Raw genomic sequence first — 27,382 nt, 5'->3', positions numbered from 1 at the left:
CGCTGTTTTCCAAGACCAATTTATCTTTGAAATACTTAATGTGAAAACAGAGTGTAGCACGTCTTGTGTACAGTACCCGTGTTTAATGTTGAGAATATTAAACCAACTCTTTCGACTAAAAAGAGCAGGCAGATTTCTAATGGCAGAGTCAAACTTTATAGAATGACAGAATATCAGAATTGGAAGGGACCCACAAGGATCATCAAGTCCAACTCCTGGGTCCCCAAAGGACCATCTGAAAAACCAAACCATATGTCTGAGAGTGTTGTCCAAACACTTCTCTTGAACTCTGGCAGCTTGGTGCCATGACCCCTACCCTGGGGAGCCTGTCCCAGTGTCCGACCACCCTCTGGGTGCAGAACTTTTCCCTAACACCCAGCCTGACCCTCCCCTGTCCCAGCCCCATGCCGTTCCCTCGGGTCCTGTCGCTGTCCCCAGAGAGCAGAGCTCAGCGCCTGCCCCTCCGCTCCCCTCGTGAGGGAGCTGCAGGCCGCCGTGAGGCCTCCCCTCAGCCTGCTCTGCTCTGGGCTGAACAAACCAAGGGACCTCAGCCAGTCCTCATACATCTTGCCCTCTACACCCTTCACCAACTTTGTAGTCCTCCTTTGGACATTCTCTGATAGTTTTATGTCCTTTTTATAATGAGGACGAAATCTTCACACAGTACTGGAGGTGAGGCCGCACCAGCGCAGAGCAGAGCAGGACAATCCCTTCCCTCAGCCAGCTAGCAGTGCTGTGCCTGATGCTCCCCAGAGTGCGGTTGGCCCTTGTGGCCTCCAAGGCACACTGTTCATCTTGTTCATCTGTCAAGAGTAAGGTTCTCTCTGCTCCCTCAAAAATATAATTTTCAGATATTTCGGTTGCTTCTTCTACATTGTAACATCCTAATTCAGATCCTAGCAAAGATGTTATTTATTATGATTGGCTGGAATACAGCATATTTTTAACTCCTGCTAAAAGATACCCTGCTGTGTTGAGAATAAATGGAAATCCTAAATTAATTTTGATGTAGTTTATGCATACAGCAACATTGGCCAGTGGTCAATGACCACAGAGTTTTAATTTCTAAACTCACAAAGAATTGTCATGATTTACCTGTGATTTCATCTCATAAAGCGTAGCATCCTCCGGAGTTAGCTGAAGTGCTTCATCCCACTTCTGAATAGCCTCCCGGTACCTGCAGTTAAAACAATATTACACTCTCACTATATTTAAAGGAGACTTAAATTAAGAATTTCTATTTTTAAACCCGACGTTTTCCTAATTAAAGTGCAAAAGCATCTCATTAATATTAATAATTTTTCTAATCACTTCCCCTTAAAACATGCTGAATTGCTTTGAGGAACTGGGTATTTGTTTTTGTGACCAATGAATGCTAAGTACTAGCGTGCAACTTGCCTTAACTGAATTTACAAGTCAACATAGGAAACCTATGTCAAAACAGTGAACTAAAGTTAGAATTCTTGAACTGAATCCAGTTCCCCTCGTCGTCAAAAATCATGTTCAGTCACGTATTAAAAAAATGTAATCTGAATGCAACATGCCTTACTACAGTCATCATTTAAAATTTGTTTTCAATTTCAAAAGCCTGTTGGAGTTACAAACCAGCATTTCTGTATTGTTACAAAGACTAAAATACATAAGTTCAAGTAACCTTAGTATATAAGGATAAAAAGGAAACAGAAAGTAAACAGGTATACTGAAATTATTCAACTTTGGGAAGATACACAGTAGCTTTGTAATATGTTGCCCTCCCCTAAAAAAAAAAAAAAAAAAAAAAAAAAAGAGAGAGAGAGAGAAGAAATGAGTTCACCAAACCCAATAAAAAGATAAAAAGTAGGTCTTTGTCTAAACAAAGAGGTGGAACTTTGACAAACGCATACTATGGTTTTAAACCACACCGAAAAACTGTAACAGCATAATAAACAGTTAGAGGGGTGCAATCTTCCAGACTAAAAGAAAGCCACACATTAACATCAATGAGTATTCTGAGTGCAGCAAGTTCTCTGAATCCTCCACTTCAAAATTCACCTTTGTCACAGAACTGTGTAGGAACCACTACATTTCTATTAACTTCACTAACTTCACTGTGAAGGTATGAAGCAGTTACTCTTGATATACACACTGCACTTTTAATATAGTATAAATAAAACTAGTTTTCATACACACCTGATATATAGTTAAAATAGTTACCTTCACTCACTCCCATTCTCCCTTCTCTTTCCCTTCCCCCATTTTTCAGTCCTCTGGCACGCATCACACCAAATCAGTCACATGAGAGATTTCCGAACTGACTGGAAGTAAATAATAGATTGGAAAAGCAACAAAATTGAAGTTGAGCACTCAGTAATGATTTGGGTATTATTTGTAAATGTTTGTAGGTGACACTGCTAAGTATGCTTAGTACTCAAATTAACCACAAGTAAAAAGATGTTTCAATACATTTTCCCATTTCCTCCAAGTTTAGCTTCCAGCTGTGCATTTGCAATCTCAGTTCATTCTCCATGGGCAGGTGTTCACACTATAGGAAGCATCACCACATCTTTTACACGTTAGTAGAAATATAAGCCGTCTTTTAGTTAGCAAAAACCACTTTTTCAGTAGAAAACTATAGCTTTGTCTAAAACCCAGCACAGCCATAGCACAACAAAACCTTAACTGGCTATGAGAAATACACCAGTAAAGGGCATTTTGAGCTCAGTTAGGCGGTGTCCTGGCCACGCAGGAAGCCACAAGACTGTGACTGTAGGGGAAAAAAGGTTAGAAACAGAAGACTACAAACCTGAGCAACACAGTGACAGTATTTAATAGATAGAAAAGAAGGCACAACACTTGCATTCTGGAAATAGAAAGGCACAAGATCAAAGTTTCTTTTCAAGAACAAGCATTTTACTTCTATGAAGAGGACATCATTGTTCATGAAAGTGTCGATCTGAATGAGATAAAACTCACAGCAAGAGCAGGTTACCTCTGAAGGTAGTGTCAAATACAGGCAAATACAGCTCAAAATTCTGTTGGGTTTTGCTGCCAATTTGTCAACAGTCTGTCAACAGAATAAAGATAGGCAAGGGAAAGGAGGCCGTTTATTCACAAAAGCATTGTACAACATGTATGATATATGTACGAACAGAGCAGCTCAGTGATCCAGAAGGTGCAGAATAGTGAACATTCGTCAGGAAAAAACTCAGTCCAACCTTTGAGCCTCAGAAAGATTTATCTGAGAGAAATGAAGATGGAATGCCAGAAAGAGCACACCAGAAGAGGGCTGATAAGGGAAGATTTGTCTGCAGGTACATATGCTGAACCACCTGCTCAAGACAGACCGATGACAACCAGTTTACAACATGGACATACCCACACTGCAGTGAAACATTGATCTTTTCGGCACATGTATTACCCTAAAAGAAAGGGTGATAAAACACACCTGTTTTATTGTTTTACAAATACTCAGGGAAAAAAAAATGTTTCCATTGTTCACGGAAAAACCGTAAGCCTTGGCCGACATAAGAAATGAGCTAATACATAGTTAAAGTTGCTAAAATAAAAAAAATTAAAATCCTGATCATTTTACTGTCCGTCAGGATCCTGTTGTACAGGATCTTTATCATTGTAAGGAAGAAAAAATGATTTTGAAAAAGAGAGCTTCAATATAAATATACATGCTCTGGGTTTAATTAAAACAAATTTAATGAATATTCCACTTGCTATTCCCATTTTTTTTCTTAGAAAACAAATAAACTCATACAATTCAGTTACTAGCATGTAACAAGCCAGTATCCATCAGCCAAGCTGCAAAAACTACCATGTCATGTCTGGTAAATAATTTTTGCTTAATGCTGTTCCATTTATCTTAATGCAGATCACATGCCTAACTTAACTCTTCCAATGTGCCTGACAGAGAATGAGAGCACATCTATCCAGAACACATGCTATATATAGCACAGATGATGTGCAGTAACGTGCATTTGAATCCTATGTCCCTTCAGAAAAAAGGGATATGAAACCTAGTACTTAAAAAAATTAAAATAACTTGCATCAAAAACAAGAATGAGACTCAAAAACCCCAGATCCATCCACCGGTGATTTTATAAACTTTCCTCAGAAAACTCTGATATTTATCACACTGGGAAATAGTCCCAGCACCAGTAGGCTGGGGGCCTACTGCCTGGAGAGCAGCTTTGCAGAAAAAAGACCCATGAGTCCTGGTGGCCAACAAACCAAGTTAAGGCCAGCAATGTGCCCCCATAGAAAAGAAGCCCAACAGCATTGTGGAGGGCTTTAAGCATCGCCAGCAGGTTGAGAGAGGGGATCTTTCTCAGATCTGGTGAGATGATATCTGGAGTGCAGGGTCCAGTTCCAGGCTGCCCAGTACAAGAGAGACATGGACATACCAAAGCATGTCCAGCCAGGGGCCACAAAGATGATTAAAGGCATGGAGGGCCCTTATCATGTAAGGGGAGGCTAAGAGAGATGAAACTGTGCAGCCTGGAGAGGAAAAGGCTCACAGGAGATCTTATCAAAGCGTAGAGATATCTGATTCAGAAGTGGGTGCAGGAGTAAAGAAGATGGAGCCAAACTCTTCTCATTGGTGCCCAGTGACAGGAAAAGAGACAATGGGCACAAAGTGAAGCAGAGGAAATTCTGTTTAAATGTAAGAAAGAAAGAAAAAAAAAATACTGTAAAGGGTGACTGAATATTGGAACAGGTTGCCCACACAGGTGGTGGAGTGTCCATCATTTTAAGATATCCAAACGCCAATTGGGCAACATCCTGAGCAACCTGCTCTAGTTGATCCTGCTTTGAGGTGGTAAATGGAGTAGAAAAATGTCCTGAGGTTCATTAAGACTGTATGATTCTATGACATCGGCAACCTCAGTGGCATGTAGTTTAAAAGGACATCTGATCATCTCCTGACAAAATGAAAACAAAACAGAATCTTACAAAGTCATTAATTTTCACACATATGAGATTACTATAAGGCTCACCTAATATAACCATAAAGAAATCACAAAACATTTGTAATGGACATATATTCATTTTTAGAAAATCAAATTAATATTGCTGCAAAAGTAAAACCTGCTGCAAAAGTATGCATTGTAACTAAGCCTCTAAACTCCAGTAATACAAAACATTTTTAAGAAAAGACTGTTGTATTTTGAAGTATTGAGTTGCTATTTATGCAAGTACAAAGATACAGTATACTGACTTTTATCTACCCACAGTGATTTCAATAAAATAGTACACCTTACTACAAAGGAAAAGATTATGCAATTATAACCAGAACATAGTTATTATTTTCTTCATTGAAATTCCAAAAAAAAAGAAGAAATTACTGAAAACTTGACACATCTGGGATGGTTTCAGAGTACAAGATGTGATGGATCTTGCCAATTTTTATTTAACAACATGAAATCCCATGGCTCCCCTGAAATACTAAAATTGCTCTCTTAAGACATGCTACTGACCATCTGGGAGCTATAGAGACTTGGCAGATTTTCATACAGCTTTGTGAACTTATGAAACAAACATCTTATGCTTACACTTCATTTCTTCAATAACACTTCTGGGAAAACGGGATCTCTTGTGCTCTTAAACAAAATTGTTATGCCAAATTTGTATATTCATTAATTGTATTTAATTAGATGCTTCTGGGTTTAAAAAAAAAATCCAGAAAACAAAACAACTTGATTCAAGTTACATATAACAGACCAGAGAGCCCTGTAGCTTTATTCTGACAGGCTTGCCACAGTTGATGCTGCAGGCAAAGACTGAAACAGGGCACATGCAGAATGACATTGAAAACATCTTAAGATACACTGAAGAGATGAGATGGTAGCAAATTCAGGAGACATGCCTGCAGGAGAGAGGCAAATCACAGAAGTGCCATGTCAGCAGAAAAGAGGAGACATAACCCACCAGAATTCTCAGGGACTTGGAGAGGCTCAGATGTTTTCAGGAGGACAACGAACAACACAGACAGAGGCCAGAGGAAAACAAGATTTCAAAAAGAGCATTTTGAATACTTGAACCGTATCACAGAGGATGAAGGTGAATGGTCTGTGACCACCAGAAACACCAGCAAGAGCAATCTTAATCAAGTGTTGGGACAAACTCAACAAACTTTGGTGGGAGCTAGAGGAAAAGAACACCAGCCAGTAACTATACAGGATACATAAAATGGAAAGGAGAGAGAAATGAAAAGCAAACGAGAATCTGATCATAAGAACCAACTTTCTTTTTCACAAGCTGGGTGATGATGCAGGGTTGCACTGTGGGAGAAGATTCACGAAATAGGTAAAGGAGAAAACTAAAAGCAACAAAAGAGAATGAATGTAGCACAGCTTTCTTGGGTTAAACAACTTGAGAGTCCTCTATGACAGATTTTTTAGTAGTAAAATGCTTCCTCTGCTGGGTGTGGGGAGGGAACTGGTACTTTATACAAGCATCTAGCAAGAACAATGTGCAGTTGCAGGTGAAAACAATTTTTTTTGTTAATCTAATTTTGTTAATCCATCGTTAGTGACCTACAGCACATTTAACCTCACAGGCAGTCTTCACAAGATTATCATGTCTTTAAACCATTTTTTTTTTTAATTGCAGATGATTGTGATGCTATTGATGAATCACCAACAGGCTGAAGCTCAACAGAATAGTTATTTTATAGTAAATAATGTACTCTACACTACCTGTGATTTTAAAGGGATAAAGTTAAAACTGTCTGCTTTGCTACCTGCTACAGCTTCCAATGAAACATTTTTTTTTAAACAGGCTGATTCAATATGGCCACACTAATTACCACAGGTAAAAAAGTACATTATAGTTCTTCAACAGCAACTGACCACATACATGTTCTTACCCCACAGTAAATGCCAGATAAAAGCAAACAAGCTTGTTGTAGCTGCCCTTCAAGTTGGTGAACTATACAGAACTTACCACTGGACAAAACAGCATGCACACAGCTGATGCCCATCATTTCAAAGCTTAACTATTCGTAAGAGTTTGTGTTCCTGCACATACTAGACCCCATGATATCAGGTCATTGATATCTGGGCACACATAGTGTAAACAGTGAAAAGAAGTCGGATTTATACAGCAGAATTTTTTATGCAGCAAAATTCTGCTACAACTAAATCAATCAGCTGAATGAATATAGCCCACAATTAAACAGCTCCACAATTACTTCAAAGAGACTTATCTCTCTTAGGAACTTCCACAGAAGAGCAGATGAGAAATACCATTTCATCACATGCCAGAACAATTACCACCCATTATCATGCCAAAATTATAAAATGAGGTTTTCAACATGAGTTCAATCTCAGTTTCTTAAGCTGTATTTCATTGGCACATGTACCTATGTACGTTTTTATCATTTCATCTATTAGGCAAATGCAGTTTCTTTTGAAACTGCCTTTGTCAAAGAAAACCTACCAAATCCAGTAAATAGAGAAAGATATTTCTGTAGCTAATGTCCAGGAGTGAAAAACATGTCATCAGGATTCTGGTACTCTCTCTGATAGAGACATCCTCCCTCATGCAGAGTAACATTTTAATTTTCTCACATAAAACATGTGAAGAAACTTTATCAGAAATCACTTATTACTACTTCATGGTTATTTTATTGTTTTGAGGGCCAGGTATGGAGCATACTGCAGTACATTACTTTAATGACAAACGACAGGAATTAATGCAATAAATTGAAAGCAGTAGATAATGACGGGAGTAATCAGTGTCTAGACTTGACGGTCTGTCGTAAGATGTCTTTCACAAAAACATTTTATATTTAACTGTGTCCAGAGGGCCCTGCTGCCTTTGCCATGTTTTATATCCTTCTTTACAATCTGGCAAATCACTGACTCATGGTCAAACCCACTCAGCTACTGCACTTACCTGTAAGAAGACAAGCTAATTTGCAACACAAATGCAACTTATCTGGCAGCTAGTCAATTCTCTCACTGCTAACTGAACAATTACTACTATCAGTATGCACAGTTACAGGGCTTTGTCCTCAAGGAGAGCTTTGGAAAGAGTGTATGTGTATGCATATGCTTGTGTTTATTCTAGAACCATGAAATACTTATTTCACCTCTGATGAACACAGAATTGCACAGCTGATTGACAAGCACTGCTTCAAGAAAGACCAAGGCACATATTTTTCTTCTTAAAATAATCCTTGCAATCATCATAAACTTGAACAAGTTGCATGCTGCTAAATAAAATCTTAGTTAAACATGTCAGTTACACTCAACATTCTAAAAACTGGGAATTACAGAGTTTTGTTTCTGGCCCTGCTGAAGAATATCCTCAGGCCTGGCACTGCTACTTCATAATTGCAGCCCCCTACACCCCACCCCCAAATATGAATTAGATATAAAATTATTTATACCGTGTAACACAGAGGAAATTACTTACCTGTAATAGGATTACATTACTGACTCATCACGAGTGCAGTCAAGTACCATACCCTCACCTACTCCCCTCCCAACCCCCCCTACACTGAGCATCCCAGGGCATCCTAGGCACTGGCTCCCTGGTAATCAAAAAGACTTCTTTATCTTTGTAAATGATCCTACAAAAATACTCCAATGAGTCCAAATAACTAACATTATTTGACAAGTTCAGGCTAATTTTAATTATTTGTGGTAGTATTCAGAACTCTGTAGTGTAACTTTGAAAGTGAGAATGGTTAATAGCAGTTCTCTACAAGCTGCTAACTTCGACACCAGCATGCTATTCAGAGTGGAAGAACAGAATTGGAAGAATTTACTATGCTTCCTCCATGTAAGTGGTGGTTTTGCTGTTCTAGTTTTGTCATAAAAACCACAAGACCCTACTGTCTGTGACTGCATACCTGATTAACTACAGAAACATTACCAGATAGAAGGACTGTAGGGATTAGTATTTTCATTATTACCACAGAAAACTCAGCTACAGTAAGGATAAATGTTTGACTTTAAGGATTCAAAAAGAAATGAGATATTTCTAGCTTAAACACCTACAGAACCCTCTTGCTGTTTCTAAATCTGCTTTGCAACTATCTATAAACATGGAACATTTCATTAAATCCCAGCCCTGTAATTTAACGTTACCTGACTAAAATCAAAATGACAATGGTATTGTCATTTTGGTGGGGTTCCCACCTCTGGAAGTATTTAAGAGAGATGCGGACATAGCCCTAAGGGACATGGTTTAGTGATGGGACTCAGCAAGTCAGGTCAACTGTTGGACTTGATGATCTTGATGGTCTTTTCCAACCTAGATGACTGTGATTCTATGGGTGACAAACCTGTAGGAAGCCGAAACAAACAATAACAAATAAGAGCAGAAATGAGGTTTACACAAATAAATTCAAATCAAGAAGAAGAATACAAGTTTTATTATTCCTGAACCTGCCATTTCACTATTATGTAAGCAGTAAGAACAGGCCACAGTAACCTTACAAGCTTCATGAGAAACAGAATTGCATAGTTAAGGTAAAATCAATTCACTACTTTACTATCCTTAAACAAAAAGATCCAAATTAATATAGATCAAGTTTCAGGTCTTGCAATAGTTGTAATATTTTATAAATATTTTAATATAGTAGGTAATGAAGCAATGTATTTTTATTGCTAAAATGAAATCTTAAATACAAAGCCTCAGTTCCTCAAAACAGCTTCAACAGTACTTCCTCTCAAAGCAACAGGAAGAAAAATGTAGAAGAAAAACTGTTGTGATGTATTTAAAGCAATTTTGAGGTTGTATTCTGGTCTTATTTGAGATATCTGTTCAGATATCTTTTAGAAACATTGAAGTACAGCTAGAATGATGGATGCTATTTGTTTTCTTGGTTGAACACTCATTACAACTACGTTGTTTTCTTAGTTGAACAGGCATTTCAACTCAATCTTTCAAATATTTTTGTCCACAATGGCAGACAGATCCATCTCTAGCACCTCATACTATGGTCCTACTAGTTCTCACAAATTAATCACCAAAACTAGGACAAAGTCAAAAGCTGTTCACCACACAAAAAGCAAATACACATACACACACACACACAAACACCCCCTTCTGGGATTTCAATAACACTGTTTCTTTACCTCCCTCTCAGAATGACTTATTGCCAAAAAAAAAAAAATGCTTGAGAGTAAGGACAAGAATGCTTGAGAGTAAGTGCAAAACACCTGGAGAGAGATGATACAGAAAAAGCAGTAGTCTTTAGCCTGTTCACATTCTGCTCTGCGTAGTCGCATTTCATCTCGATGATATGCTCTTGTTACCTGTACTAAATAATGTAATTCTCCTTCTATTACTTCTAACCTCTTTACAATGTTTGCTGATACCAATATCACAGAGTAATAATTAAATAAGTTACATTAAAAAGACACAAATAGATAAAGACAGGGGAAATGTGCAATTCTCCATGGCATTGTGAGACTTATAGAGGGCAATTACGATTTATGATTAATGAAAAGACCTACAAGTTAAACTACTCTCCCAGTATAACTGAAATGATTAGAAAGTATTGACATAAAATGACTAAAGTATCAATCCAAGTACTGGTAAGCAAAAAATGTCACTTATCCTGAAGTGAAATATAATTGTGCAATAAACAGTACAATCTACATAAAAGGACATAACATACACAGATTGTTTACAGGGAGGGACCATTATCACCCAAAACCAAATGAATATACATCAAATAATTCTAAATCCCAGGAGGACCTGCGAATATACACAAACATACAAATTTAAAATTAAAGTGGCAAGTAGAGTGGGAACTCTGACTACCAGCACTACAGGTACAAGGAGCACTGAGCCTAAGTGTCGTTAACCAAAAATGTTTGGTAAGGTGGGAGAAGAGGCAAGCACAAGTTTGTGCTCGCATTCCCACAACAGTTAAAATAGCCTAAAATGTTGTGCCATGCTGTAATGCTTAAAATGATGTACTAAATAAAATGTTCATCTACTGATGAGCAGCCTTACAGGAAGCTATAGATGCAGACCAATGATGGTTTTTGGCAGCATGATTTTGCACACACATAAATACTGCCTATTAAGTGAGAAAAACAGCAAGAACTGTTTGAACTACCTCCTTCCATTTTTCTCATACCACAATATGAGATGAAAAAAAATATTAAACAAAAGATTAGTATTTCATATGTTTTTATCAACACTGGTTACTGGTACCAATAATTAAGGCATTTATTTCACACTATCTTACACTTCTGAAGCCTAACTTCTGAAATAAAGTCTTCCTCTTACATGACTCAAATCCCATGCTCTAGAGGGGAACACATACAAAGAATATTTCAAGTTCTGGAAAGGACACCCTGTCCATTAAATTACTCATGAATTTACAACACACTTTGAGCAAAGGACAGGACAGCAGAGATGAATTTGCTCAGATAATCCACACAACTGAAATTAAAAAAAAAAAAAAAAGACACCTTTCTTCAGAAGAAAAAAAAGTGAAGTAATCAAAGCTTGGTAATTTTAGCTTTGTATCTGGAGAAAGGATGTCTCAATTACAAAAATATGCCCTTTAACATATATTCCTTACTACCTTATGTCTTTAAACATTAGATTGATTCCACTGATAAGATAAACACAATTAAGTCTGACTCGCTAATGCCTTATCTTTTCTATAAATCTATTTCCTGTATTAAATGAATCCTGTATTTAATTCATCCACAAACTCAAAATGTCAATGAATTCACTTTAGACATAGAAATACACTCACCCTGTTTCCTTTCGTGTTTTTTTTTTCATGTTTTGCTCACTATTTAAAATTTCACCCTCTCAATTTCAATTTATTTTCAGGATATAATTGCTGAAACTGAATAACTTGGGCGTTGTTACAATCAGTTAAGATATATTCAACAATTATAAGTTACCTACAAAAGTCCAGGTTAAAGATTTCTCCCATACTGATACAATACTGCATACAATAGCTTATACTAATTTACCTAAAACTTTCTCTACCTAAAACTTTCTTATGTTGTATGACAGATATTAGACTGTGTAAACTAATTCCATTTTAATATTTATTATTCTAATTTTAGTATTTGCTTATTTCATTCTGTGTACCAGTAGTGATTCTAACAGTTTAGCCCTAGTATCACTTGGAATTTCTCTCTTCAAATCTCTTAAATAAAATCAGCCACTAATATACAAAATTCACAAAACCCAGTTAATTCAGTTTCACCCACAATACAGAAGTATGAGAATTAATTTTTGAAAGGCAAATACAAAATGTATTAATATAAAGTTGTAAAAAGACTTTTAGTCAGTTCTCAGTAGTACACTCTCCTCAGTCTCCTCTTTCTTGCCCCCTACTTTGCACCAGCATAAATACTTGTGCTTCTTATACCATGGCAATGATCTGAAACAAGTTATGACCTACCCAAAAATTTGTTTATTTTAAAACACCAAGCAGCTCCCCAGTCTAATTCTCCATTTGGCTACACAAACACAATGAACAGAGCTTTGTTAAGCAATAGTGGCACCACTATATTGTACACCAGCATCTCAAGTATATTTTTGGATGCTGGAGAAGCAGTTCACACTCCCTACTTGACTAAACAAGGCAAATATTGTGATATTCATAAAACACAGAATGCATTATAAAAACAGCATCCATAGCAAATAGCTTCCTACCACCTTCACATTAAGAGCTCTGCAAATAGATTTTTCAATCTGGCAATGAAAGATGGTTTAGCAAGGGCCAACTAAAACAAAATGCATTTTCAGTGAAAAATAAAACATTAGAAAACTTATTTCAATATCAGCGTGTGATTCTACCATCCCCAAACACTTGGTTTATACAATTCTTTTAAGACCCTAAGTTTTCTTTAAAATCTCAAAAAATATTTATCAAATTCAGATCAGTAATATTTTTTGAAAACCAGAAGTTGAAATGCTTACTGAACCACGATTTTAGTTTAGAACATGCAACACATCAAATAAAATGTCCAGAAAAATAAATTATGTGTGAGTAATACCAAGGAAAGTTAATCTTCTGACAAACAGAACAGTTTCATTGACAGATTAGGCTGAAGACAATTAAAAACACTTCTGTCAACATCCAGATTCATGGAGGTAAGTTTATCATGATCATCACAGGAGTTAATTGCCAGGAAAAGGAATGGTTGTACTAAAGCCTCCAGACAAATACAACTTCCTACAGAGAAACACAGGCAGAAGAAAGCCTTTCAGTAAGTTTATGTTATTTAACATACTTAATAGATGTCTTCTATTTTTAACAGTAAAATAGGACTGTGGAGCCAGTTGACGGCAAGTCATTATTCATCGCCAAAATCCCTTACCCAAGGAATCTAGTTTTAAAATAAAAAAAATCTACAGCCATGGTCCGTATTATGTCTTAACTGTCATTTCTTATTTTTTTTCAGATGAGAAAAAAGCTTAAGTAATGGTCTACTACATCAGATTTTTATTACCAGCTGACAGGTCAAAGACAAAACAATGTTTTTTAAGACTTGTCTAGACATTGAAGCTCCAGAGACTGGCATCAAAACACGTTCAATGTACACTAAGAATGGCAGGCCTCGAAAAGTTATCAGTTTGAAACAACTTCAAAAGTGCAAGCCTCAGTTTCTCAAGGAAAGATTTCTACAATTGTTTTTCAGGAGGTAAGAAGAAGGTGAGGGATATGTTCTCCCTATTATTAGGGTTCTGGACACCACCCAGAGGTAGAGAGACGTACAACTCATTGTCTAAGAACTTTTGAGCTGTCAGATTCAATGTCGTAACAGAAAACAGAGTGTGATACTACAATGCTGTGATTGTTCTTTTGAGATTGGGATTGATGCACGCGCTGATCATGCACGCTCACCGAGTCTGTAGATGACACCAAGCTAAATGGTGCAGTTGACACAGTGGAAGAGGGGGATGCTATTCAGATGGATGATAGGCTTGAGAGGTGGGCCTGTGCAAACGTCTTGAAGTTCAACACGGCCAAGTGCAAAGTCCTGCACCTGGGCCAGGGCAATCCCAAGCACCAATACAGGCTGGGCAGAGAACGGATTGAGAGCAGCCCTGAGAAGAAGGACCTGGGGGTATTGGTTGACAAGAAACTCACCATGAGCTGGCAATGTGCCCTTGCAGCTAGAAAGCCAACCATATCCTGGGCTGTGTAAGAAGCAGCATGGGCAACAGGGCGAGGGAGGGGATTGTCCCCCTCTGCTCTGCCCTTGTGAGACCCCACCTGGAGTCCTGCATCCAGCTCTGGTGCCCCCAGCACAAGAAGGACATGGAGCTGTTGGATCGAGTCCAGAGAAGGGCCACAGGGACAATCAGAGGGCTGGAGCACCTCTCCTATAGAGAGGGACCAAGAGAGCTGAGGGTGTTCAGCCTGGAGAAGAGAAGACCTTACAGCAGCCTTCCAGTACCTAAAGGGGGCCTACAGGAAAGCTGAGGAGAGACTCTTTGTCAGGGGGTGGAGTGATAGGACAGGGGGGAATGGCTTTAAACTAAAAAAAAGGGTAAATTTAGATCAGGCATTAGGAGGAAATTCTTTGCTCATACGATGATGAGGCCCTGGCACAGACTGCCCAGAGAAGCTGTAGATGCCCCATCCCTGGAAGTGCTCTAGGCCAGGCTGGACAACCTGGTCTGGTGGGAGGTGTCCCTGCTCACAGGATCCCTTCCAACCTAGATCATTCTATGTTTCTATGATCATGAGCTTTACAGCCAAATGTATGTAGTAGTAGAAAAATGCTGTTGTCTTTCTCAGGAACAATAGCTAGCTTTTCAGAGCAACCGGACAAAAGTATTAAATTAGGAAACAGGTTAGTTTCTTTCGCTTCAACAATGAACAAAAATAATTACTTTTAAAATCATTTATAAATATGAATTTTATTTTTAATTTTTTAAAAGCTTTTATTATTCAGGTAAAAGCAACCAGGTATATATAAAAGTAGATCTGGACAATATATAGAAGCATCAACAACAGTAATGTTGAGAGAAAAAAAATAAATGCAGCCATGTGACAGTGTGCAAGTCGGAACACAACATCATTAATATCGAGAATATTGGACACCGAAATCAGTACTTCAGTTGAGCAACTCTTGCCAGTGTCTGTTATCTAAAGGGTCTGGAAAAGGCTGCAGCTTGTATTTCTCTGTAAAATATTTCTTAGATTATGTGAATTACTAGATTTTACTAAGTTGTATTATACTATGTATATAAATAATAGAATTCTCTTCATTTAAAAGCTGTGTTATTACAATGTCTGATTGAAACTATGGGCAAAACCCTTTAGCTCAAATTAGCAACGTTTTCTTTAACTTCCTCAATGGACTTTTGCATTGAAGTACGTACACGAATCTCCAACCTGCACCTATCCATCAGTACAGACCTACTGCAGAAATGGGCTTCTGCAGGATGGCAAGGGTGCTGACTTTGCTGTTACCATGTCTAGGCTTTTAAGAGATGGTCCGTATTCCAGCCTGCTTATAATAGAAATAAACAATGAGTGGAAAAAAATGAAGGAAATTTCAGCAATCAACTTTGGAGACAAAAAAAAGACAACTGTGATACGAACTGCTCCAACACAACAGTTAGAGGAAACAAAAACGTGCCAGGTGTACTCTGCTGTATATTCTTATTATCCCTCATATGCAGCAGAAGGCTCTAAGTGTTGCTGAGAAAATACATCTTATCAAATCCCTCATGGCATACATGCAGCATGCAAAATAACAGACTGTCAAAAAAATAAACTAGAAAAAAAAAGTAATTAACTCTACTTATGTATAATTTACAAGTCAAAAAAAAATGCCAGCATGTGCTTTCAAAGATTTTTTAAATTACCTTTTAAAGCACAGCAATGACAACTTATAAAAATTAAATGTAAAATAGTCATAATTGGTAAAAATAAATAAAAATAACAAATTTTTGTCTTTACATTAGTATACTGTTATGTTACAGATCTTTTATTATTATTACAGAGTTTTTCTTGCTTTAAAAAAGTGAAGGAAGGCTGAGGCACATGCATATTGTATCCAGGGTTCAAAACACATATCAACAGAAGTCTTTGTTATTTTTGTTTCTTTTTAAGTAAACAGACATCCTCTCTGCTTTTATTTAAAAAAATAATAGTATTTTTAACGCATCTCTGGTGAACATAGGAGCTTTTCTCTGATCAAATTCTTCTACGCAAGAAACGCGATAGAAACACACTGACCCTCTAAACTTCAGTGCAAGGACAGGTAGCACAAGGACTACCCTTCATCTCCCGACAGGTATGAGCAGTTACACCTGATTCACCCCACATAACCTTAGGTACCTAATGCTGAGCATTTAGATTAAGACTTCATCCATCTTGTAGTCTGACAGGTTGCTTCCGTACTACAAAACCAGCACCGCCAGGGAACGTCGCTGGCCACTGGCACTCCAGCAGTGTTACTCAGTGGTATTTTTCAGATGGGTCCTTGGCACGGCTGTGGCCAGACACCTCTCCCCAGCTACTTCCCAGGACGAGGTGGGGTTAGAGCTGGCCACCGGCATTCCCCAGAAGATAGTTTGTCCATGGTCATCCTCTCCGAGGTCACAAAACCATTTTGTATACGGACCACAGATCACTCTGTGCTGGTGCACCCAAAAGCAGTCCTGGTACCTTTATAGTGTAGTTATATATGGTTAACATCAGGAGGACCCAACAAAGTGCAATTTAAGCACCTATGTGAGCTGAATTGTGCTTTGGAGATACCTTTTTCTCCTATATTGTGAGGAGACCTTGAATAAATACAGATTCATTTCTTCACTGCCTCCCTTCAGTACCTAGAAATTATACAGAGTGAAGGCAGATAAACTTTGTTTTCCACATATATGTATATTAAAATATTTCCTTATATATGTTTTTCACAAAGACTACATTTGTTCTATGAATATTTGATTTACAATTTACAAATAGATACCTACATAAACGTGCACACATTCAAATATACATGGATACTACAACACAACACAGTATCCTCAAGTAACTGTAACAAAAAGACATTCCCAAATTTGATCAGTTTTTGTACAGTTCTTAAATAATCTTTGATTCTTGTGCACATACTCTCTAGAAAAATCTGCAATAAATTAATAACAAAACTTCAAAACTGAACTCCTCCTTTGCCAAACAATAACCAGTTGTCAGAGTAAGAGGAAAATAGCTAAACCAAAGATAAACAACAATTTATACAAAAGGAACTACTTCAACATTCTGCAAATAATTTCCTCCTCGACAACAGAAGCCAACTATATGCATCACCAGGAAGCAACAACTCTTATCAGCAAGTGAGGGAAAACAGTAATGCTAGCAATAAAAATTAACTTAAAGACAAAAATTAAAGTGCTATTTCAGGCAAACGATTTATAGGAGGTTGTTGAACATAACAAAAAAGTGCAGAAAGTGCTCTTAACTCTGTGGAAAGGTTGAGGCCTGCAGAACAAATCCTATGTTCTGACTAATGGGAGAGAAGCTGCAACATGTGCTTTTCCAAAAAACTGGAGGTAAAAAGTCCATACTTGTTCAGACTTCTCTGTTTCAGCTCATGTATTCTGCACTGAAGAGCTGCAGATCACACACCCTTAGCCTCATTTTAGTAAGTATGTCACGTGTAAAGCGTTCTCAAGGAAGCTAACAGCAAAGTAGTTTATATACACAATATACACAATTGCACAATAGGTAATCATGCTAAGCCCTGAAAAGTAGTGACTGGGCATTTGGACTAGAAGTTGAGACAATTTTATCAAGCCCCTGTTTGCACTACACAGTTCCAGAGGAATACGCCTACCTATTTTCTCTGCATTTTTTTATGACTGACACTACACTTAATCAAAGCAAATAATTACTGAAATTAAAAATTTTCATTTTCCTTATAGAATACTCACTCTGAAAGAGGCAAGTACTATCTGGAAGAGCTAATAATACCTGGGGACTGATACCAAGCAGTTACTCTGAACCTACAAAGAGTAGAAGTGCCTCCTGTGCTCACCCAGTTTCATCATAACTATTTTACACTGATTTTGCCTATATGCAGTTACAAAATCCAACAGTGTAAGGCTTTCAGATCATACTTATGGAAGAGCAAATCGCCTTTTCCCAGTTTTCTCCTCATTGGGATGAGCCGTTCTTGAGCATGGAGGAGAGCGCTGTTAAACAAAATGCAACCAGGTCTCCTAGACCCAGCCCCCATCTTCCTAACGTAACCCACTCCACCTAAAATACCCAGTATATTCTAACACACCCTACTTCTTCTAGGCTACTACATAATGTAATTGAGTCTCCTGAAAAGTTTCTGCCAAAGAGAGCTCTTGGATTTTCTGAGAAATATATATTAACACTTTATTATGTAAATAATTAAGTGTTCTATTATCTGAAAATTGAAAGGCAAATTTTCCAGTGACCTTTGCCATGTTAGTTGCATATAAATAAATATGCCAGATAACCTGAAAGGAAGTCTATTACTTTAGTGCTTTCGTAATTCATTAGTAATCAAGTACTTACAATAAGCAAGAGGGATCTAGACAGGCTTGAGAGGTAGGCCTGTGCAAACCTCTTGAAGTTTAACAAGGCCAACTACAAGGTCCTGCACCTGGGATGGGGCAACCCCAAGCAGAAATACAGGCTTTAATCTAAAAGAGGGTAAATTTAGATAAGGCATTAAGAATAAGTTTTTTACTCAGAGGATGGTGAGGCACTGGCACAGGCTGCCCAGAGAAGCTGTGGATGCCCCATCCCTGGCAGTGCTCAAGGCCAGGCTGGATGGGGCTTTGGGCAACCTGAGCTGGTGGGAGGTGTGGGGCATTGGAATTGGGTGATCTGTAAGGTCCCTTCCAACCCATACCATTCTGTTATTCTATGATCTAAACCTGAAAGACACTGGTAAGTTGAACACATACAAACATAAAATCATGGCAAAGTTTTTTCAACTCTTCATTTGTTGCTCATTTGTTTTGGAACTAGATGTTACTCTTTTGCTCCATTTGCTAAATGGAACTTTTTATAATGCTTAATCCAACAGATCACTACATTAAACATGCTTTTAAAAGCTCTGTGCCTCTTATCATTTTATGCTGACACCTTAAAGGTATCTAGTGAGAAAAAAGGTATCTAGTGAGAAAAAAGCTCAGCTACAGCATATATACCTAAGGAGTGACCTAAGAGACTACGCATGTTGAAGTGATGCTGGCATATTAGTGTCAGCAAAAAAAAGTTTAACTCTCAACTGTTAAAATGTGGATTAAGCAGCAGATCAGAAAAGTTGGACTTTTTTTTTTATATTATAATGGTTTAGAGAACGAATTTGAATAATTCCCCTAGAAGAACACACCATGTCACGAAGATCAATCTATTGCCTGCTCTGTCTGTAGCACTTTAATATATCCTTCTTTAATGTGCCACTGCAAAAGCTAATTGTAAAACATTATTAGTCAGTCTAATTTAGATCAACAAGTGACAAAGCAACATCAATTATTTATTTCAACATTGGTAAATCTCTGTAAGCTCAGCCAAAAGAGAGTTTTACAGATGAAACCGTGACCTTCCAAAAACAGTGCCAGTTTGAGAGATGGAGATATTTTTTTAACGTAATAAAGAAAATGAACCATCAGAAATAAGAGACTAGTGTAACTTTTATTTTTCAGAATTAATTGAAACATTAAATGCAAATCAATAAGAACTTAAACCCAATAGTGTCTATCTGTAAAAAAAAAAAAAAAAAAAAACCATTTTTTGCACTTCTTAGGTTTTAATGAGAAGAACTCTACCTCCACCTAGTGGGCAGCTATGAAAACGTTTCTTTGTTTTAAAAAAAAAAGAGAGATTGAAAATTTATCTACATCAATATGCAATTCACTTATATCGGAGATGCTAGTCAGACAAAAGATTTCCACTCCTTGCTGTTAGCTTTCAACACATCTTATGTTTGAGACCATTCCATTATTTAATCTCATCTGAACCCATTCTTAGGCTTGTGTCCACAGGAATTGTTACCTAGCATTCTAAATACACTGCAACAATCTGCTGTTTTCAATATCCTGAAGTTGAGTATAATTTTTTATTCTTTTGTGTAGTGCTGGATTTAAAGAAAAAATATATAGGACAATCAACAAAAAACATTTTTTTTTATTTTAAAAACTTTTTTTTTTTTTTTTTTAACTCCCAGTGCATGGGGATACATCCATGCTAGTATCTCAGTTTGGACAATGTGCCAGCATTATAAGTTTCATATAAGCAAAAGTAATCTCTCTTCTAAAATATACTGCATTCTTTCAACCAACAGACTGCTTCTCAAAAGAACGTACATGTTGTGTTTGTTTGTTTTTTTGTTATATCACTCCTTTCCACATATATAAAGAGCAGACAAATGTGAGACTTCTTCCATATATCTGATTTTTCACACTATCAGAAAGAAAGAAAAAAAAAAAAAGGATTACTGATTATAACAACCTACCAATCAAAACTGTAGCTCAGAACTTCCTAACCCATGTCCTCCACAATATATTAGACCACTGGGGTAATCAACTTGTTCTACACCCATTCCCAGCATCTCCCCACCTTCCTTCCCACTCCTCAGAAGACTGAAGTGTGGATCAGAAACTGTTCCCTTCAGCACCACTTTTGCTCTGTCTCCACACTTAACGGGCTTACTGCACATGCATTACACCAGGTACATACAAACACTGCACAAGCAACTGGCATAAAAGCTGAAAACCCATTTTGCTGGTGCCTGCAGCCCCATACGATTCACCTGTGCCACTCCTGAGCTTAACAATGGGCAAAGAGCAGGCCATATGAGTTTTTCTAGCGGCCCCATTATTCCTTGCTCCCCCCAAAAACACTGAGACTCACTTTACAAGCACAAATCAGTCAGTTTCATCTCACTTATACGCAGACACGTACTTACCAAAAATGAAAACAGGAACATTTGTGGGGAAGTAACACCATCACTGCTGTGATGCTCCCTTACCAGAAGAACAAGCTACCTGACCTAACCAAACACAGAAGTGGTAAACGCTGTTCTGTATATGTGATAGTGGATCCACTTACAAAATTCACCCTTCATCATATTAATTTTGCCATGCCCGTTACCTTGTTGTCTCTTTTCAAAAAGAAATGAAGTTGAATTTATTACTTTCCATTCTTTATTTAGTCTTGCTTCTTCCCATCTGTTTCCTTCCAGAACCTGCTTCTTTTCTCCATCCCACAAGTAACACCAACTAAGATACCACCTTCAATTCCCACTAGTTTTCAGGCTTTGCTTTTCTTCTGAAGTTCTGCAATGAATATCACAGAATCACAGAATTGTAGGGGTTGGAAGGGACCTCGAGAGATCATCAGGTCCAACCCCGCTGCCAAAGCAGGTTCCTTAGAGCAGGCTGCCCAGGTAGGTGTCCAGACGGGCCTTGAATATCTCCAGAGAAGGAGACTCCACAACCTCCCTGGGCAGCCTGTTCCAGTGCTCTGTCACCCTCACTGTGAAGAAGTTCTTTCGCGTGTTGGTGCGGAACTTCCTGTGCTCCATGTTGTGGCCATTGCCCCTTGTCCTGTCCCCACAAACCACTGAAAAGAGGTTGGCCAAATCCCTCTGTCTCCCACGCCTCAGGTATTTGTAAACATTGATAAGATCCCCTCTCAGTGTTCTCTTCTCCAGGCTGAACAGACCCTGGTCTCTCAGTCTTTGCTCATAGGGAAGATGCTCCAGGCCCCGTATCATCTTTGTTGCCAAGAAATCATCCGTTTATCAAAAAATATCATCAAAATATCATCCTTTTAACTGAATGCAGCACAATACAACTCAAAATCTTTAACTGTTACTAAACTTTGCTACTTTTTGAAACAATCTGCGTTAAGTATTTCATTTCTACACAATTTGTACAGAGGTTTATTCAGAAAACAGACCACAGAAGTCTAACCCACGATTACAACCACCACTTTTCACCAGAGAGAATGAACATTCCTTTCATACTGCTTCTTCAAGTTCATTGTGATGGTATGCCAACTATTCCACCTGTCCAAGTAATAAAAGCCTCCATAGATTAAATATCTGTGCTAAATCTTTTCTACAGGAGGTCCACCTGAAAGTTACATATGGTGACAATGCCATATTACCACAATTGCCTAAACTCTGCAACATGTGATAATTTCCCCTCAAGTATAAGGACTACAGATTTAACTCGGAACTTAAGTTAAACCTAAGATACCAGTGTTAACACCAGAGAATGAAAAGTCTCCTGAAAACTACATCTTAATTTCTTGCTATTTTTTTCCACATTTCTTATAAACCATTCAGTGTTTCTCAGTAGCTCACATAAGCACCACAGTGAGATACAGTTCTCATTAAAATCAGAAACAAAATCACAAGTTGCTACTCATTAATAGGTTGAGTTTTTTGTAAGGTTCTCTAACCAACATTAAAAGGAAAGTCTTAGGACAAAACTCAGTCCCTCACACTAACCCATGATATTAAAGGCACAAAGAATATTTATTATGAGCAGCAGGCAATAAAGCAGTCTGATCTCCCAGCTGCAGACCACATGGATTATTTGCTACTGTTCAAGAGATTTATTGCATTTTACAAACAAAACTTAAAATTTATTTTAAAAGCAAACTAAGAGATAAAAACATCTACAGGGAACTGAGGCGTGTTTCACAGAATATATCATCCTAAAGCAAAATATGAGGAGGATAAAGGTGGGAAGGAGGATGACAGAAATAAAGATGAATTTCTGTTTCATATATAGTAAATATTAGTGATTACCAGCTGCAGAATGAAAGCATTTAGAAATAATTCATTTTCTCAAGCTGAAAAAGGCAAACTCTGTATCTCAAAAAGGACAGAATAGGTCTACCGTTCTTAGATCATTGTTTTTAACATTGGAAATGGTTTATACGAATATGTTAACAATACACAATTACTTGGGTTATTTTGTGTTCGAAGACTTTTATATTACTGTAGCCGATTGATGTGGCTACTGCATTAAAGGTGTTGATTAATATAGTGGCAGCATGTTTGAAACGATTTATCTTAATTTCAGTTTAATTTAAAGTCACCTTTTAAAAGTTTCAAAATTGTATTGACAAATTTCTGAACTTGGAACCTACAGAACTCACGAACAGAGGTGTATGTATAGGAATGAACCACTACCCCCTTGAATAGTGTCAACATCAGAATGAACAGTAAGAAGATGAACCTCTTCAATTATTTGAGCAGAAAGCCTTTCCTCAAAGAAAATATTTTAATCAGAACACACGAAGTGTTTTTAAAATAACATATAAATTTTACTGGTTTAGACTTCTAAGTTTTTCTCTCTTACAGATTGCCTCAGTCATCCCTTCTTTTTACTGACAGGTACAGTTTATAGAATCACAAGGGTTGGAAAAGACCTCCAAGATCACCTGGTCCAACCACCACCCTACTACCAATGTCACCCACTAAACCATGTCCCTAAGCACCATGTCCAACCTTTCCCTAAACACCCTCAGGGACAGTGACTCCACCACCTCCCCAGGCAACCCATCCCAATGCCTGACTGCTCTTTCTGAGAAGAAATGTCTCCTCGTTTCCAACCTGAGCCTCCCCTGGTGCAGCTTGAGGCCATTAGTTACCTGTGAGAAGAGGCTGACCCCCAGCTCCCCACACCTTCCTTTCAGGCAGTTGTAGAGAGGAATGAGGCCTCCCCTGAGCCTCCTCTTCTGCAGACTGAACAACCCCAGTTCCCTCAGCCGCTCCTCACAGGACTTGTGTTCCAGGCCCTTCACCAGCTTTGTAGCCCTTCTCTGGACATGCTCCAGGGCCTCGATATCCTTCCTGTGGTGAGGGGCCTAAAGGTGAATACAGCACTCAAGTTGTGGCCTCACCAGAGCAGAGTACATGGGGACGATCACCTCCCTGGTCCTGCTGGCTGCACTACTCCTTGTCCAAGCCAGGATGCCATTGGCCTTCTTGGCCACCTGGGCACACTGCCAGCTCATGTTCAGGTGAGCATTGACCAACACCCCCAGATCCTTTTCCCCTGCACAGCTTTCCAGCCACTCTGCCCCAAGCCTGTAGCACTGCATGGGGTTGTTGTGGCCAAAGTTCAGGACCTGGCACTTAGCCATGCTGAACCTCATCCCACTGGCCTCTGCCCATCGACCCACCCTGTCCAGATCCCTCTGCAGGGCCTCCCTACCCTCTGGCAGGTCAACACTTCCCCCCAGCTTGGTGTCCTCTGCAACCTTACTGAGGGTGCACTCAATTCCCTCATTCAAGTCATCAATGAAGATATTAAAGAGGATGGGCCCCAACACCGACCCCTGGGGAACACCACTGGTGACCGGTTGCCAGCTGGATTTCACTCCGTTCACCACCATTCTCTGGGCCCAGCCACCCAGCCAGTTTTTAACCCAGCCAAGAGTGTACCTGTCCAAGCCATGGGCTGCCAGCTTCTCCTGGAGATTACTGGGGGAGACCGTGTCAAAGGCCTTGCTGAAGTCTAGGTAGACGACACCAACAGCCTCTCCCTCATCCACCAAGAGGGTCATCCAGTCATAGAAGATGAGGTTGGTGAGGCTGAACTTGCCTTTCATGAACCCATGCTGACTGGGCCTGATCCCCTGATTGTCCCACACACACATGCTGTGTCACTGTACTCAGGATGACCTGTTCCATCACCTTCTCTGGCACTGAGGTCAGGCTGACAGGCCCGGAGTTCCCTGAATCCTCCTTACAACCCTTCTTATAGATGGGCATCCCATTAGCAAGTCTCCAGTCTTGCTAATTAATGCTCCAGACCTGTCTGGATGACCATGACCGCTGACAGATGATGTAAAGTGGCTCAGCAATCACATCCACCAGCTCCCTCAGCACCTGGCACCACAGATTTGTGACAGTCCAGGTGGAGCAGCAGGTCTCTAACTGTTTCCACCTGAACTGTGAGGGGTTTATTCTGTTCCTCATCCCAGACTTCCAGGTCGGGAGGGTGAGTACCCCGAGGATAAATGGTCTGACTATTAAAGACAGATGCAAAGAAGGCATTGGGAATCTCGGCCTTTTCCTTATCCTCAGTAGCCATGTTCCCCACTGCGTCCAGTAAAGGATGGAGATTCTCCTTGGCCCACCTCTTGCCATTAATATATTTATAAAAACATTTTTTGTTATCCTTAACCATAGTGGCCACGTTGAGCTCATGCTGGGCTTTAGCCTTTCTGATCTGTCCCCTGCATACGCTAGGAAATTCCTTGCACGCTCCCCAGGTTGCCTGTCCCTTCTTCCACTGGACATAAACTCTCTTTTTGTCCCAGACACACATCAAAAGTTCCCTGTTCAGCCACACCGGTCTTCTTCCCCACCAGCTAGACTTACGGCACACAGAGACAGCCTGCTCCTGCACCTTTAAGACTTCCTTCTTGAGGAGCTCCAGCCATCCTGGGCCCCTCTGCCCTCCAGGGCTGGCTCCCAAGGGACCCTCCCTGCCAGTGTCCTGAACAGTTCAAAGTCTGCCCTCTGCAAGTCCAAGGTAGCAGTTTTACTGACCCAGGGGGGTCAGTAACTTTGTGGCTTCACAAAGAATAGAGAACTCTACCATTTTGTGGTCACTCTGCCCAAGACAGCTCCCTACCACCACATCTCCCACCAGTCCTTCTCTGTGAACAGCAGGCCTAGCAGGGCACCCCCTCTGGTAGGCTCACTAACCAGCTGAGTCAGGAAGCTCTCTTCCACATGCTCCAGGAACCTCCAAGACTGCTTCCTCGGGGCTGTACTTCCAGCATATGTCCAGCTGTATTTCCAGCATATGTCCAGGAAGTTAAAGTCCCCCATGAGAACAAGTGCTGACGATTGAGCGACTTCCACCAGCTGCTTATAGAACACCGCATCCGTCTTTTCATCCTGGTTTGGCGGTCTGTAAACAGGCCCTCACCAGTTTAACAGAAGATAAGTGCATGCTGACCTATTACGGAAATATTTGTATCAGGAAAATGTCATTGCTGATTTGGAACAATGAATAAAGCAGAGATGCTTTATATGACTAAAGTCAGAATAGAGTTAAATATCCAGCATTCTGAAGATTTTAAGAGGACTATTCTTAGAATTGTAGTTTGTTTTTTTTTGTTGTTGTTCTAGAGAAGAACTAGTCAAATTATGTAGTTAACATATTACTTATAGCCACTCATACCTCCTTTATCCATCCCCCACTCCAAAGTGATTTTCTGCTTGAAGCATAACAGGAGAACGGAACCATTTATGCAATATCCCTTCAAAAATCTTGCTGAAATCCAAAAGCTCAGTACGCCTATTAGAAGATGTTCAGAGTGGCCACCTGAACCTGAACCTGACTTCTCCAAAGAATTAAACAGAATTACTGTGCATTAACTGCTCTGCACTATTTGCCTGGTCACTGCATATGTGAAAATACGCTTACTTGTAAAAACCGCTGCACAGGATTAGCACACATCTGCAAGGTAAGAGAAAGCTTGCAGAGTAGCTGAAGCATTACTTACGCTATGGCTTACCCCACAATACCTTATTTACCTTCTCAAGTTTCAGACCCATTTTTTTTTGTCTCTCTCCCTTTATCATTTTTTTTGTTACGCAGCCACACAGAAATGAGAGACCTGAATACAAACTTCACGTCACAGCAGCTAACCCCACCAGCAAGGAACACCGCTTATTCAGTGCAGATGGCAGAGCGAAACAAAAAAAGAATGACTGCTGTGTTTCTTAAATACGAAAACGAGCGCAGGAGTATAGCAAGTTGCCTGGTGTTCAGAAAAGGGATCAAAATACCATCGAGCACTTGGCTAGACGGAGAAAGGTTGCACTGGTACCTCCTGTTTTCGGCCAGACTTGCGCCTTCATCCTTCAGCCGCCTGCTTTTCTCCACGCAGCCCCCCACGAGGCCTTCCTTCCTCCTCTTCGCCGCGAGCACCCAGCCCTCGTCGTCCTCCTCCCCCGCCAGACCCCTGTCGTCCGCAGCGTCTGCCTCGAACTGCCGGGAGGTGGCCCTGGAAACCTTCTCGCCGATCCTCCTCTTCCACCCGAAGGAGGCCATGGGGAGCGCTGCGGGAGCGCCGAGACCCCCGGCACCCCGCCGCCGGCCGGCAGGAAGAGGAAGGGCGCGCAGCCGAAGGACAGGTGCGGCTGTGGCGCCGCGGGGCGTGACGGGAGATGTAGTCCACGCGCGGAGGCGAGACGAGAAGGGCGGGTGCGGCTGTGGCGCCGCGGGGGGTGATGGGAGGTGTAGTCCCCGCGGGTAACGGCAGCCACCGGGGGCGCTGGGCTGTGGCGGCGGCCATGACGCGACGGGGGGGGCGCCGTGGTGACGGGCAGGGGCCCCTGCTGCTGGCCGCCAGGAGGGCAAATAAATAAAACTAAACAAAAGAAACAAAAAGAAAACAGGCAGGGTACCGGGG

At 39.8% G+C, this 27,382-nt stretch overlaps 1 protein-coding gene across 1 annotated transcript in view; it reads right to left on the bottom strand.

The window, feature by feature from the left end:
• TTC33 (tetratricopeptide repeat domain 33) overlaps positions 1-27,116 on the bottom strand; it is a 52,295-nt gene extending 25,179 nt beyond the window's left edge. Inside the window, exons 1-2 of the mRNA XM_083818430.1 lie at positions 26,798-27,116; positions 1,096-1,177 (exon numbers count right to left, since the gene is read on the bottom strand). Coding sequence (XP_083674556.1) covers positions 1,096-1,177; positions 26,798-27,021 — 306 coding nt within the window. The 5' untranslated portion in view covers positions 27,022-27,116. The remainder of the gene's footprint in view (positions 1-1,095; positions 1,178-26,797) is intronic.
• Positions 27,117-27,382: the final 266 nt, after the last annotated feature.

Source organism: Anser anser (assembly GCF_964211835.1).
Source record: "Anser anser genome assembly, chromosome: Z".
In the NCBI taxonomy this organism is placed as follows: Eukaryota; Metazoa; Chordata; class Aves; order Anseriformes; family Anatidae; genus Anser; species Anser anser.
Note: the sequence above shows the minus strand (reverse complement) of the source record. Positions and strands in the feature narration are given on the sequence as shown.